This window comes from Cyprinus carpio, chromosome A9 (genome assembly GCF_018340385.1).
Source record: "Cyprinus carpio isolate SPL01 chromosome A9, ASM1834038v1, whole genome shotgun sequence".
Taxonomy (NCBI): Eukaryota; Metazoa; Chordata; class Actinopteri; order Cypriniformes; family Cyprinidae; genus Cyprinus; species Cyprinus carpio.
In genome coordinates, this window is record NC_056580.1 from 26070569 (window position 1) to 26086952 (window position 16384).

The 16384-nt window shown below is 34.9% G+C and overlaps 1 protein-coding gene across 4 annotated transcripts; it reads left to right on the top strand.

Annotated features, from left to right (window-relative positions):
- Positions 1-6773: 6773 nt before the first annotated feature.
- LOC109077335 (keratin, type I cytoskeletal 18-like) lies at positions 6774-15981 on the top strand. 4 transcript variants are annotated; one of them, XM_042764261.1, is made up of 11 exons: positions 6775-7203; positions 8219-8301; positions 8502-8658; positions 9289-9453; positions 9764-9889; positions 10629-10867; positions 12418-12452; positions 13694-14187; positions 14595-14735; positions 14907-14975; positions 15030-15981. In XM_042764261.1, the coding sequence occupies exons 1-11, from the start codon at positions 6853-6855 to the stop codon at positions 15174-15176; spliced, it is 2007 nt and encodes a 668-aa protein (XP_042620195.1). In that variant the 5' UTR covers positions 6775-6852; the 3' UTR covers positions 15177-15981. The 4 variants fall into 4 exon arrangements, with proteins under 4 accessions (XP_042620196.1, XP_042620195.1, XP_042620193.1 ...); XM_042764262.1 differs by having other exon boundaries at positions 6774-7203; positions 13694-13920; positions 14622-14735; positions 14907-15981; XM_042764259.1 differs by having other exon boundaries at positions 14907-15981.
- Positions 15982-16384: the final 403 nt, after the last annotated feature.

Consider the following 16384-nt stretch of genomic DNA (forward strand, 5'->3'; position numbering starts at 1 on the left):
TTCTAAAATATAATTTATTCCTGTGATGCAAAGCTAAATTTTTCAGCATCATTACTCCAGTCTCCAGTGTCACATGATCCTTCAGAAATCATTCTAATATTTTGGTTTGCTGCTCAAGACATTTCTTTTTATTCTTGATGTTGAAAACAACTGTAATGTTTAATATTTTTGTGCAAACTGATTTTTTTTATGAATAGAATGTTCAAAAGAACTGCATTTAGTTGAAATAGAAATCTTTTGTAACAGTATAAATGTCTTCACTGTCACTTTTGATCAATTTAATGCATCTTTACTGAATAAAAGTAATAATATTTTTAAAATAATGACTGATCCCAAATTTTTGAACGGTAGTGTAAAAGAACAAAACACTCTATTAGTTAGTAATCACTTCTGTCTTTTGTCAGAGAGTTTTGTGTTGTCACTAAAAATCGTACATATGTTCATCTTATATATATTTTATATGCCTTACATACTTAAATGTTAAGTTTTCTGTGATATGTTTTACATTGTTGCAAATTGTGCTGATCTGTCACCAGGATAAAAACATCTATTATACTAAAGTTGACTGCAAAAATGACTTGTCAGTCTTGGATGCATCAGTAGCATTAAAACGACAAACCAATTAGCAAAACTGTGTTTATGAGTTATATTATAGCTGTATATTTTAAAAGCATATTCTTCATTTTGGGTGGATTTAAAAAAAACAAACAAAAAAAAACAATATTTTATAAATAATCTAATATATATTATTTTTAATATTCATTTATTATATAACATTAATTTATGTATTAGCATTTTTATATTTCATTAAATGTTAAACTACATTTAATGAAAAATATATATATTATATTTCACAAGTATAAAAATACATTACTAATTTTTTTTTTCTTTTTGTGGTTTGACTGGGTGAAAAAAAGCAGAAAAAATATTATTCTTGAGCTATCTATCTATCTATCTATCTATCTATCTATCTATCTATCATTACAAATTGAGGACATTTAGCAGGCTACATCATATTAGTTTACCAAACGTTCATATTCTAAACTTTTCTCACTGGGATAAAGCATTTACAATGAGACATACTTTTGAAGTCATAAAGTAAATAAATGAACCATTATGGGAACTTTAAATTGACCAACAGTTTAGGATGTGATCATAGATGTCTTAAGATATTTTTGCAACTGAGATAAGAGTGTTTTGAAAGGTCCTTCTCATACGCTCTTTCCCAGAAACGGTCCTTCCGCTGACAAACCCACGAACAGTGTATTCATGACGGTGGGAAATGGTTGAGTGATACACTGAGTCTTTTGAATATTGTGTGTTTGCATACTGTCTGTGTGAGCCACAAGACAAAGAGCTAAAATCATAAAGTAACTGTAAACAAGACATAAAGACAAATTGAGCCGTCCTAATGGTTTGTGTTGGATGCAGGGTAAAATGTGAAACATGTCGAGTCCCTTGAGAACATTTCAGTAAATTCACATTGGTAGATGCACTCTAATGTCGATCATTACTCACATGAGCATTTATCTCTTAGTCTGTAAGCCTGACTCTTTGTTCATCATAGTTTTGAAACAGAAGCTAAAGAAGGTCAATAGTGTAAAAAACCACAAACACACCCTCATCCATCCACCCACCCCCACACACTCACACACACACACACACACATACAAATTCATCTCTTGCACTTTCGATACCCAACACTTTCTTCCTTCTTGCTACTCACAGAGAGTTCCTCTGTTACTTTTTCAGCTTTCATCAGTAAACAATATAATTTAAATTGTCTAATTAGTTGTGCATGCAAAGCATTACTATTGTTCATACTTCCATTTAGGAACTCCTGATCTTAAGTATTAAATTTAATCATAAAACTTAAAAATACTGAAAAATACTGAAAAATACAAATTTTGTGGTTTATTAATCAAGTATAACATAAAACACACAAAGTACAAAAAATATGCATGAAAGATATTAGACATTGTCCAGGCAGCATTTAAATTAAAAATAAATGTAAAATAATACAAACAGTTCAAATAAATAAAATAATTTAGTATACACTCTATCTGACCTTTGACCTTCAGTCTCTGAAGTTTGAATTCACAAGTATTTTAATGTATTCATTTGAAATAAAATAAACGGCAGTGCCGGTGCTTAACATTAAAGAATATCTTAATTATAATGATCATATTTAATATTTCTTAAGTTATTTGTTTATTACATTAACTGTTTTTTTTTTCTTATGAGTGAATTTCAAGAAAATATGTCCAGAACATTTCTCCCTTAAATCAAAAAAGTTATATTTTGTTTAAAAAATATATTGTAATTTTATTATTTAAATAAGTATAAATAAATGCAACAAATACAACTAAAAATGCTGTTGAGTAAACATTTTACTATGTAAATTATACATTTTCCCCTATTCCAGTAATGAGAATAAGAATTTTGTTTGTCTGTTTTTTATTATAGTAATAAAAATGAGATTGTCCTATGGCGATGACTAGAAAGGTTAGGATTTTATGAGATTCCCCCATAAATAAAAATGTTTCCTTTCATCTGTCGGGAATTATATTGCATCATATATTACACTTGCATCATAAAATCCATCTGCACAGAAGAAGACCCCCAAAAAGCAGGAGCATCATATCTAGTCAGGTTAACTCAGGCCATTAATTGTGCTGTGACCTTTCATTCTGAAAACCAGATCCAAGAAGAGCCAATGTAAATGTGCTTTCATCACTGACAGCAGAAGTGTGGCCGCAAATCAGAATTTAAAATTAGATTATTTTACTTATCAGAGAAGGATGAGTGCATTTTTACTGAAAAGGTAACTAGATCAAAATCAGATACACTTGACCAAAAACAATACTCACCTTTTTTCCTGTTTGTTCTGCTCTCCATCATCTTTATTGCAAGCGGCAGCAACCTCATACTGGCTCGTCAGTTTCAGGATGTTATCTGTCTCTGTGCTTCTCTGGGTTTCCATGCTCAGAACACTCCAGCTTGAGATTGAAGCTCAGCAGATCTTCACCTTAAAGTAAAAAAAAACAATTACTCAAAAATGAAAATGTTCATCATTTATTCACTCTTATTTCAATTCAAACCTGTAGGAGATATTTTAAAGCAGGGGTGTCAAATAGGGATGTAACGATTCACTCAACTCACGAATCGATTCACGATTTTTATTTTTATAAGAAAAATTATGAATTAAATGTGTTCTTTTATTATTGCTTGGACGAAATGCTGTACATTTCTTTGTGAAATTATAATATAACTATAATAATATACTAATATAGCACTTGCATATTATTGCTCTTTTGTTGGTTTTGATTGCTTCTATTGTCCTCATTTGTAAGTAGCTTCGGATAAAAGTTGAAATAGAATGTAAATGTAAATAACAAAACTAAATTGAAATTTTAAAACAAGCCCCAAATCATATAAATAAGTAACACAAATAAAATAAATCTCTTAATATAAACAAAATAAGGCTTTGTCTGTGCTCTTTCCATTTAAAATTAGAGGCAACCACTGCATTTTAATCATGATCCAAACAAAGATGCAACATCAGCAGTTTTTAATTTAAATTAGATTGTATAATTTAGAAATTTTGAAGCAAAAACAGAATGGTTTGAGTTCAGTTTTGTGAAACTATACATAAAAATATCTGCATGAAACAGCAGAGCTGAACAAGACGCAGATTCACTCTCTGCCAGCAGGTGGCGCTTAAAGTGTAGCGCTGCACTTATGAACTTTAATATGCATTATACAGGGGTAAGATGAAAAGAAAAAAACCATCTAAACTTTTCTAAAGACAGTAAGTTCCCCTCAGACATGCATTCATATAAACTCCTACCCCTAGATGAATCGCGATTTGTTTAGCATCTCAACCGATTTGAATCGTCACATATTTGAATCGATTTTAAACCGGCTCGCGGTTAATCGTTACATCCCTAGTGTCAAACTCAATTCCTGGAGGGCCGGAGCCCTGCAGAGTTTTGTTCCACCTCTGCTCCAGCACACATACCATGTAGTTTTCAAATAAGCCTGAAGGACTTGATTAGTTGGATGAGGTGTGTTTAATTAGGGTTGAATCTAAACTCTGCAGGACTCCGGCCCTCCAGGAACTTAGTTTGACACCCATGTTTTAAAGTATATTCAAGCTGCTGTTTTGCAAAAATATGTTCCCATTAAGGTATGAACACGTTCTCTGAATGTTCAAAACAACCCGTTTTTTAAAATGTTTTAAACATGTTTTTTCTTGGTTATTTGAATGTTGAGAGAACATTCCATTTTGAATGGTAACGTTACTTTTGAATGTTCTCTGGAATGTTCTCAAAAAATGTTAGATGCACTTCTAACTAAAATGTTTAAGAAACATTCCATGAACAATGCATAAATAACTTTTTTTGTGTGTTGAGTTTGAACAAACATTTACATTAACATTACAGGAGAACATTTGGCAGAAGCTTGCCAGAATGTTAGCCAAAGTTCTGTCATGATTCCCTGTTAGCCGGGCACATTGAAAGTGCATTGCTCAGCTTGTCGTTGTATTCAAAGAATCAACAGGTGGAAAAGTTGTCGGACGTGATCGATCTCCCTGAGAAACAGTACATCTGTATTCAGACAGACTCCTTCCCAAATTATAATCATGCATTTTCTTATACAGTAGATGGACAATATTTTGAAAAGAGCATGCATTAGTATATCTGTGTGTACATAGATATGATAGACGGTTTTTATTTGTTTTGCTATTTGATTAAAACTAAATCTTATGGGAGTTTAGGAGTCGTGCATTTTCTGTTTACACATTTCTATGCTCTTATCAGAAGTCTATACTCTCTGTTGTCATAATTCAGCTCAGCAGAGGATTCTGATGTTCATGGGTCCGTCTTTGTGTCTTTCCAGGCTGTTTGTCAGTTCATAGCAATCCAATCTTTATCATATTACATACCATTAAACTAAACATATTTAATTATACTAACATATTAAATTATCATGGGAAGCTACAGAACTGTGTCAGAGGTGAATGTGTGAACTGTGAGGTCGCATGTTATCAAAGATCTCTGAGGTCAGATACCACAAAAGCATGTTGCAACAAGATATGTTTTTTCTGCTCACAATAAAGCTAATGAATAAAAAATAAAAAAAATAAAATAAAAAAAAACTCTTTCCAGTCACATAAAGGTATATTGTTGCCAGAAAAACACATATAAAGAAAGATAAGAATTCGGAAATCGGTGGTCTGATTCATTTCCGCGAATCGGTTCTCGTTTTCGGTGAACCAGTTTAAAAAAAAAAAAAATGATTCAGTGGTTCTTTTACGTCACGGCGTAATTATGAAATCACGTGGTTCCTGATACCCCTATGTTGCATATTAAAAACATCCTCTCAGTCATATATTCGATTCACTTCTAATGCTTTGATGAAAAGAGACGGCTCTCCTTTCAGTGTCTCGAGTTGTTGAATCGAGAACCGCTTTTAGCCTACTGAATCACTGTGATTCATGAACGAATCGGTTCAAACGATTCATTTAAAAAGATCCGACCCCAAAGAGATATCCCTTGTACCAGTGCGTAAAATACAAACCTAAAGGAAGAGCAAATATATTTAAGTATTCCCGCTGGTTCCTTAAATTTGTCTACAGGAATCCTGCATGCTGTTTAATACAGTCCTTCATGACTCAGAACTTTTCTTGTGAGTAACACAGATATCAAGCTGTCTCTGCTGCCCTCGTGTGGCCATGAGTGAAAACGCCACACTTCCCATTATTACAATCACTTTTCAAAAACGAAAAACGAACTGGAATTTATTATATTATATCATTATATAATTTCATATTATATTATATTTTTATGATAGCTTATTATTTTCAAAAGTATTCTATTTTAATGTTTTGATTAAAACACAGTGAAGCCACAGTGGAATACATTCAGACACAAGTCAGTCATATAATGAAAGCAGATTTGAACTGAATTGCTGAAATGTGATCTCCATTTTTTGCCGTTTCTTTAATTGTTTTGTGTTTCCTAATTTAAAAATATTTGTATTTTGATGAAAAGCCTATAATAAACTCCCTGGTTCCCAGTGTGACAACTTACCCCATAAGCTATTGCTATTGGGGCATGTTGTCACAAAAGGTGTGTTCAGTGAACCATAGTTTGTTTGGGGAGACTTTAAAGACTTTTTTTACCAAAATATACTGTGCATCTATAGAAAGTGAAATATGTCATGGATGTGACAGGATTTGTGAGATGAACAGTGTGTTTCTATGCACTTTTCAAATAGCATTTTAAAACAGAGAATGTATTCATTTCAATATTTATTGACCATTTATTGTTTATATCTCGATTAAAAAAAGCTTATAATAGGCTGTTTGGTTCCCAGTGTGACAACTTACCCCATTAGCTATTACTATCGGGGCATGTTGTCCCAAAAGTTAAAGCAAAATTGAATAGGTTGTAAATAAAACAAAGATGATTGGAGTATGTTTTACAAAAAAATACTAAATCTGTTTTTCTTCCTCAAAATGTCATGAGTGTTTTTGTCATTTTTTTTTTTTTTTTTTTTTTGCTAAATTTACTAGCAATTTCTTAGTGAAATTTGTTTTAAAATAAACCCTCTTCAGTGTAGTTTGAGAGTATATCCCTGTTTATCCTCTGTGGGAATTTGCAAACAAATGAGATCCGTGCAGGTGTAGACTTGCATCCCCCTGACCAATCACTGCAGAGAGCTGAACGCACCAGACAGAGCTGAGTCTATATATAGCTGCTCCCAAACCCCCCTCACATACCTGCCGCAGGTACAACAACAGACCGCGTCTCGCAAGCACGCTCAAAGGCACTTCTAATCCTCACCATGTCATTCATGAGCCCTTCCAGGAGTTTCTCCAGCTCAAGTCTGTCTGGTAGCATGGGGTCAAGGGGCGGTTTGTTTGGGGCCATTTCCCCAGCTACTATAGGGAATCTGGCAAACACAATGCGTCCGATGGTGCAGATCAACAGCAGCACTTTTGCCCCAGCTGATGAAAAAGAGACCATGAAGGGTCTGAATGACCGTCTGGCGGGGTATCTGTCAAAAGTGCGACTCCTGGAGGACTCCAACAATCAACTGGAGGAGCAAATCAAAGAGGTTCTGATGAGGAAAGGAGCTGAGATCGGCAGAGACTGGAGCGCCTATGAGAAGATTGTTAATGATCTGAGAAACCAGGTGAGCAAATAAAAGGTTTTGTTAAGTACTCATGCATGCTTCTTGATCATAACGCACACAACCAAATGTTTGGACGCACCTGCTAATTCTTTACTATGACTATTTTCCTTATTTTAGAATGATAGTTAATCATGAAATAACAGAAATGAAAGTTTGGGAATTATGCAATTGCTAAATATGTTCTATTTGTTTCCACCCTTTAAATTCCAGCTCTATAGCTTTTTAAATGCATGAGATGCAAGTTTACATCTATGTTGGACCTTGTTGATGCTTTTTCTTCTCTGTCCGCTCCAACTTACCCATTAAAAATGACATTTGTTAATTGAAATTTAATTTTAGTTTTAATTTTGAATGGTTGTGTATGTGGTTTAAGCTTCAAGAACAACTTACTGATAATATGTTGCAACCACCTTTAAATTTTTTATGGAAATATTAAATAAATCATTGAATTATTCACTGATTTAATTAAAAAAAAAAAACATTTAAATATCTATTTTTCATAACCAAGTAAAAAGATGCATTTTGCATAAGTGACCTCGACAAAAGCAGCAAAAGAAAAACGTTACAAACCAGCAATAAAACAATTGAAGTGCAATTAAGAAACAATGACTGTCAAATGGAAGAAATATTAATAATAAAATAAAAAAGTTAAATTGTAAAGAAAAGTGGGTGCATTAAAAATGCCAAGGGTAACCTTGTATCCTGTATCCTTTTTAGTTTTTAGTACAGGAACCAAGGACTCAAAACATAAATTATTTACTTTTTCTTTTTCTTCTTTTTTTAAAAATAGGTATTTTAAGAGATATAACAATTTTAAAGAAAATACTGAAATACAATGCAGTATGCATTTATTAAATTATTTTATATGATATATGATCTGTTTTCCTCTGTTGGTTATCAGCATAAAGTTTAATGACAATTGCAAACAAATAAGAAAAATCTGCTGTTTGCTTAAAGGCTGTAATCCCTAAATGCAAGACAATGATATGAGTGTGTTTGTATACCAAACCCTCAGCTCCAGGAACTGACTATGGACAATGCCAGACTCTTCTTACAGATAGACAATGCGAGGCTGGCTGCTGACGATTTCAAAGTCAAGTGAGTTATTTGGTTATTTATTTCTTGATGAAATGTTAAAAACTCTCAAATTAAGAAAATGTCTTTATTATACTATAATAAGATGAATATAATAAAAATATAATAAAACTAAGCTGTTCTGCAGCACAGTTTGCTGTGAATATGACACACACCCTGTGGTCTCTGATGTAAATAATCTCTCGCTGAATCGCTCCGGGCAGGTTTGAGTCGGAGCAGGCCATGCGGCAAGGGGTGGAGCAGGATCTGGCACGACTCCGCAAGATGCTGGACGACACTTACATGGGCCGCATGCAGCTGGAGGGCCAGATCGAGTCTATGAGAGAAGAGCTGGCATTCCTCAAGAAGAGCCATGAGGAGGTACACACCTTAAACACACCACTCAACAATGATTAAACAGCAACACCTCAAACCTACAGAGATTTAGGTGGTTCATTTGATCTGTGCTTCTATGAGACAGACTCATTGTTGGACCACAAACAGTGAATTTGAATTTATTTTAATATTAAAATACTTGGAACTTAAAAATAATTTCAAATAGTTTAAATTAATGAATATTTTAATATTAAAATACTTGATTTTTTTGACTAAATATATTCATTATCTTATAATTTTAATAATTTTAATATTAATATTTAATAAACTTAAAGTGCATTTAAGTTATTTATATATAATCAGTGGCTTCAGTGGACAGATTCACGTGGTTTGTTCCAATAACTCTTTACTGAAGCTCTAATTTATTTATTTATTTGGTAAAATTAATTTTATTTGATTTTAAATATGGGGGGGAAATATGGGCAAAATACTTTCCAAACTAAGACCTGCTAAAAAAAAAAGTGGATGGTCACCATGCAATCATTATTTGAGCGACTGTCAACAGATCTTCGGATCTTCTTGCTTTAGGGCAAGTGTTAAACAAACTCAGCTCTGTTGACAAATCCTGCTTTTATAATCCATATAATTAAATTCATTTATCATTTTATTTCACAGGATGTTGCCAACCTGAAGAGCCAGATCAGTGATTCTCAAATCAATGTGCAAATGGAGACTAAAAACAATGCAGACCTCAATGAGGCCATTAATAACATCCGCACGCAGTACGAGCGAGCCGCGCAGAAGAGCCGCGAGGAAACTGAAGCCTGGTATAAAAACAAAGTCAGTCATATTTTGCATTCATTTGTTGTCTGCTTCTGTTTTTCCAAAATTGTTGCCACTTATATAGTGCTTCTAAAATACATTAAAAACAGCTCTTATAATAATTGCACCTCTTAAGGAATTAAGGTTAAGCACCATCTTTCATTTTTCTTTATTTTTATCTTTTGTGAGTTGTGACCCTATTTTGTACCCTATGGGAAAGTGAAAGGTGCCTTTTAATTTAAAAGGGCTTTGTGCATAATTATAAGGCGGCACTATATTGTCATGTAATCAAACGAATCCCTTGTTCTCTTTGTTCCTCACTATCCAGTTTGACAACATCACAGCTGAGGTGACTCAGAACACAGAAGCTCTGCAGGCAGGAAAGACAGAGCTGAACGAGCTGCGCAGGCAGAAACAATCTCTAGAAATTGACCTGCAGGCTCTGCACAACATGGTACGGTACACAGATTACACAAATAATGCACTTGACAAATCACTCAGTCAGCACTCTCACCTGGCAGACATGTGCATCAATTAAATGATTATGAAATGTGATTGCACTAAATGTTCAATACCTGTGCATGCATGTCATCTGAATTTACACATTATTCCTGTGCACTCAAGTGTATATTTAAACCATGGGAAAAAAAGGAGCTATTTTTTTCAACCATATGGTTGTTTGACTAGATTTTTTTTTTAAAGATAAATTCTAAAGCACATTTCTGCAAACAAATAGTTGCTGAAAGTAAAGAAGTATAAAAAACCAACACAAAACAAAAACAACGTAATGTTTTCTGAAGATTGGAGCGTATTTCGACAAACATAAAAATTATGTAAGGATTTGATTTTGAGGTGATTAAGTCAAGGATGAGTCTGGCATAGAGCTGGAATATTATATTCTTTTTGTATTAAATGTATTATATTGTATTAATTGTGTTTTTGTATTTATAAATTGCCTTTAATATATTGTGAATCTTCTTCAATATATCCAAGGCAAACTTGTCGTGAAACAAAAATAATGAAATTAAACAATACATTAAAAATAATACAATAAACATTTAGAAATAAAATTACAAATTTATGTTTTCAATTTCAAGCATTTTCACAGAGGCCTTTATGTCAAAAAGTTATTAAGATAACGAGAAACATAATTTTTTATTTTTTTTTTCATTATTCTGCTTGGTGTTTTGCAGATTCGATCACTCGAAGATTCGCTGCGTGAAACAGAGGCACGTTACGCTCACGAAGTCAGTGGGTACAACTCTCAAATCCTGCAGCTGGAGGGAGAGCTGGGACAGGTGCGTGCGCAGGTGGAGCGTCAGGCGGCCGAGTACGATGCCCTGCTCAACATCAAGTCCAAACTGGAGGCAGAGATTGCCACCTATCATCGCCTCCTGGAGGGTGTTGTTGACAATGAGGGGGGCAAAAATAGGTAAGATGAAGGAGAGATGATGAGCTTGTGAACAGTGATCAAAAAATTGATATTCCAGCTCGATGCCAAAATCATCCTTGACACTTAATCGCCTCAAGTCCTCAATGAGCTTAATCATTTTTTCTTTTTTTTTTTTCTTTTAGACTGAAGCCAAATTCCATAGACACCCTTATAAAGATTCAAATCAGGACTGGGAAATATATCAAAGATTCACAATATATTCAACACAATTTTGCTAGTCATGTAAAATTATTGGAAAAAAAATTTATTACTTTTTTTTTTTTTAAATACATACTGACTTAAACAGTGTAGCAAAAATACCATCTAAGTTGGTTAGTTCGATTCATTTCATGTATCAGATCGCGCTGTCTATTTTAAAGGAATAGTTCACCCAAAAATTTAACTCACCCTCAGGCCATCTTCAGTGTAGATGAGTTTGTTTCTTCATGGGAGCAGAATTGGAGAAATGTAGCATTACATCACTTGCTCACCAATGGATGCTCTGCAGTGAATGGGTGCCGTCAGAATGAGAGTGCAAAGAGCTGACAAAAACATCACAATAATCCACAAGTAATCCATTCCACACCACTCCAGTCCATCAGTTAACATCTTGTGAGGTGAAAAACTGCATGTTCGTTAGAAACAAATCCAAGGCATTTTAACTTTAAAATGGTGCTTCTGGCCAAAATTCAAGTCAAAATTCAACTTAATTCATAACGCCTTCTGCAATGGAAAACATTAAAATGATTCAAAACACTGATTTGATGATTTCTTTTTAAAATTGGAAATCTAACTTTCTCTGAAAATGTTTTAGTATATGCAGGTAAATACTGCTGTTTGTTAAAATGTTTTGGTCCAGTTCAGACAAATACAAAAAGCATGTTTGTGCATGTTTGTTGCACCATCATGTTGTTCCAAACCTGTATGCATTTATTTCTTTTGCGAGAAAAAAAAAAAAAAAAAAAAAAAAAAACTGCATTGTAATAATGTTCAAAACAAAACAATTCAATTTCACATTGACTCCCATTATGTTTTGTTCATATAAAATTTTTATTTATGTTCCACAGAACAAAGAAAGTCACACAGGTTTAGAATGTAAATGACAGAATTGTAATTTTTGGTGGACTATCCCTTTCATCTTGAAATCTCTTTGGTCACTGATTGCAACATGCACATCACACAACATTGCTGTTTCCATACAGCATTTTCCTTTGTGAGCTGCCCATGCAAATCTAGCGTGCACAAAGCTGATCTTTCCATGGTGAAGTCACTTTGTAGTAACAAACACACGGCACAAAGACTTTCCCTACAGGCTTGTGAGAAACATGTCCCAGCAATCATCTGTCCTTTAAAAGAGACACCACTTAAAAACAATGAGGGGGATGTTTCCCCCTTATACAGTATATGCAGAAAAGTGATCACTCAGTGTGGCTTTTTCAGTGAAGCATTCATAACTTCTATCCACCCCAGTCTTGAACATTTAGTGTCATCTTTTCCTATCAAGTACCTCCTTCTGTGCCATTCTCTCATGTTTTCTCTTCCCTCCACAGAGAAGAATTTTCTTTAGAGCAGGCATTGTATGCAGGTGAGTGCCGTGACGTGTAGATTGTAGGCATCGTCAATATAAGTTAACAAACATGCTTGCCTAACCCACATCAAGCTTGTCTTCATACTAATCATCACTCACTGCTCTATGGTCTAACAAAGACGGGTAAACAGTGCTGCCGGAGCCCTCGCTGGTCGAATACACTCACATCACTCACGCTGTTTATGTTTCTCACTGCTAACCTCATGCAAATATGTTTGAAGACAATCATCTTTACAACCTGTCGAAGAAACAAAAGGGTCATTCTACAAAGCAGGTGCTATTTGTGTGCCTTTTTTTAGCCACCTGTGGCTCTATTAACATGTATATCGTAAAATTAATAAGTTAAAAAGTGGATATTTGTAGAAATATCAGCATTGAATTCTCAAAGAAGGACCTTCATGTGCTTATATTGTCAAATTAAACTGTAAAACTTCACCCTGTTGCTGTTCTGAAGACATAATTATATCGACATATTCTAAATATATCTACGAATATATAAACGTTAATTTTGCTTGAGATGGAGCGATGCAACATTAAAACACATAATTTTAAAAATCTTTTACAAAAACTCGCTTGGAAAATTACCTTCTCGAAATGCAACAGGCATCTGATTCATAGAATGACCCAAGTAATGTTTACTAGCCTATTAAAATGTTGCTTTCTCAACTAATACATGCAGCAGTGTTGAACTTTGATGATTTGTTTGCTTGTAAAAGCTTGTTAAAAAAAAAAGTCTAACTTGTTTTTGAATGCTACATAAGTGCAGACATCCCACCCTGACAAAACCCGTTTCCAGGAAATAGCCCTGGAGAACAAGCACCCGTTTGTTCATTCATTAGTATTCATGAAACGAAAGTGAGAGTGATCCAGTGTAGTCTCAAAATAACTGGATATCCGAATGCAAGAAGTCCGGATACACATTGATAATACCAGGAAAATGCATTATAATAACAGGTAAAAACTATAAAAAAAATATGTAGGTAAACGTATTATAATACCAAGTAAAATTGTGTCTTGGCTGAACAGCTGTTATCGGATGACCGAAAACACATCTTAATACCATGTGGAAATAGGGATTCTCTCTCTCACACAATAGATATTGTTTAGAATTCGCAGGCGACAGGGAGCCGCTATCATTATGCGTGAGTCTCCCGGACATTCCTGGAGAGGTGGGACGTCTGTAAATGTCTTAATGAATTACCAAAGACTGACTCTAACCTCCAGCTTTCTGTCTCCAGCTCCTCCGCCTTCCGTCGGACTTAAGAAACCCATCAACATCACGCAAGAAATAGTGGACAGAGAAGTGGTCTCTCAGAGCGAACTTGAGCAAAATCCTACTATTCACAACAACCACATTTTTGGGGAGGAAGAGGAGTTGACAGAACAAATGGAGTTAGCGATGGAAAAGGCGAAAGAAGAGCAAGAGGAGTTGGCAGAACAAATGGGGTTAGCGATTGAGTTAGCAGTGGAAAAGGAGAAAGATGAGCTACAGGAGTGGGGAGAACAACTGGAGTTAACGATGGAAAAGGCGAAAGAAGAGCAAGAAGAGTTGGCAGAACAAATGGGGTTATCGATGGAGTTAGCAATGGAAAAGGAGAAAGATGAGCTACAGGAGTGGGGAGAACAACTGGAGTTAACGATGGAAAAGGCGAAAGAAGAGCAAGAGGAGTTGGCAGAACAAATGGGGTTAGCGATTGAGTTAGCAGTGGAAAAGGAGAAAGATGAGCTACAGGTGGGGAGAACCTTAGTTAACGATGGAAAAGGCGAAAGAAGAGCAAGAGGAGTTGGGAACAAATGGGGTTATCGATGGAGTTAGCAATGGAAAAGGAGAAAGATGAGCTACAGGATTGGGGAGAACAACTGGAGTTAACGATGGAAAAAGCGAAAGAAGAGCAAGAAGAGTTGGCAGAACAAATGGGGTTAGCGATCGAGTTAGCAATGGAAAAGGAGAAAGATGAGCTACAGGATTGGGGAGAACAACTGGAGTTAGAGATGGAAAAGGCGAAAGAAGAGCAAGAGGAGTTGGCAGAACAACTGGGGTTAGAGATGGAGTTAGCAATGGAAAAGGAGAAAGATGAGCTACAGGATTGGGGAGAACAACTGGAGTTAGAGATGGAAAAGGCGAAAGATAAGCTACAGGATTGGGGAGAACAACTGGAGTTAGAGATGGAAAAGGAGAAAGATGAGCTACAGGATTGGGGAGAACAACTGGAGTTAGAGATGGAAAAGGCGAAAGAAGAGCAAGAGGAGTTGGCAGAACAACTGGGGTTAGAGATGGAGTTAGCAATGGAAAAAGGAAAGATGAGCTACAGGATTGGGAGACAACTGGAGTTAGAGATGGAAAAGGCGAAAGAAGAGCAAGAGGAGTTGGCAGAACAACTGGGGTTAGAGATGGAGTTAGCAATGGAAAAGGAGAAAGATGAGCTACAGGAGTGGGGAGAACAACTGGAGTTAGCAATGGAAAAGGAGAAAGATGAGCTACAGGATTGGGGAGAACAACTGGAGTTAGAGATGGAAAAGGCGAAAGATAAGCTACAGGATTGGGGAGAACAACTGGAGTTAGAGATGGAAAAGGCGAAAGAAGAGCAAGAGGAGTTGGCAGAACTAATGGGGTTAGAGATGGAAAAGTTGATAGAGGAGCTGGAAGAACTGGAGTTAGCGAAGACAGGGGCGCCCCCAAGGAGTAAACTCTGGCCACCCCAGTGGCCACCCCTAAAATAATTTTGCCATGGGTACTATTAATTTAAATGCATAATGTAAATTCACAATAGTTCACGAAATTAAAGAAAATAAAATGCAGATCTCGCTGCAGTCACGGAAAAAGATTGTAGATTGGCACCACCAGAGTAGCTGTTTCACTGCCCTACTCGTGAAAAACATTCTTTATTGTTATGAAAATACCCCAAAGCTCATATCAGTTATATACTATGTTAATCTTGTGTTCATTAGCTCCATGTTCTTGTGTAGAAACGTTTCTCTGGGTTTGCTGTGGACAGAACAGGAGTAGCTAATGCTCATCAGATTGTGGAAATCAGTGGAAAATGAATAGAAATTATGATTCTGTCTGAAGAAGTATGTGCCCTTTTGGACTATAAGCCCTTATTGATGGTGTTCAGTGAAGCTGTGAAGACAAATAAACCACAGCAGACTCTACTGAATATGAATGCTTGTTATTATTCTATTCAAAATACCATACATTACTGAATTATTATTTTGCACTCCTGACATAAATTAATAAATGACTTTCACTGCAACCGAGTTTTATCATACAGTGGTCAAATATCGAAGCTGGAGTCTTTAATCTTTCTGATGATACACAGTTTGTCCAGATCAAGCAAGTGTGTGATGTTTTAACATGCAGTGAATGTGAAACAGCAATAATCTGAGGCCTCCGGCGGAGGTTAAACTAAATATCCTCCTTTTGTTTGATTTAATTATTTTAAGGAAAAGAACTACACTATTTAAAGAGTTATTAATGGCTAATTTACATTATATTGTTACATTAACCAGCAACAAAAGTAAATAACACATATTACACTGAATTACATAAAAATAATCAACTAAAAATATGATAAATTATAACTACTAACTCTCATACTAATACTACTCATCCTAATCTTACAGCATTAATGGTTCTTCATCTCTGTATTTTTTTCCTTCTTATTGCTCAATTTTGCTCAGTTTTTCTTTGTGATGACCATGACTATTTTATCAATCTCCTGTACCACAATAAAACGTGTATGAGCTTTATTTCCTGGCTAGTGTTGTTATTTTAGAATGTAAATTACCAATCGGAAGTTTGGGGTCCGTAAGAACTTTTGTTTTTGAAAGAAAATAATACATTCAGCACCAAAAGTTACAGTAAGGCATTTATAATGTTACAAAAGATTGCTATTCATCAAAGAATGCTGAACAAAAAAAAAATGGAT

Coding starts and splice junctions, on each gene's coding strand:
- LOC109077335 (XM_042764259.1), top strand. CDS start 6,853: ATGTCATTCATGAGCCCTTCCAGGAGTTTCTCCAGCTCAAGTCTGTCT. Junction 8,659..9,288: donor TCAAGAAGAGCCATGAGGAG/GTACACACCTTA, acceptor TTTATTTCACAG/GATGTTGCCAACCTGAAGAG. Junction 9,890..10,628: donor TGCAGGCTCTGCACAACATG/GTACGGTACACA, acceptor GGTGTTTTGCAG/ATTCGATCACTCGAAGATTC.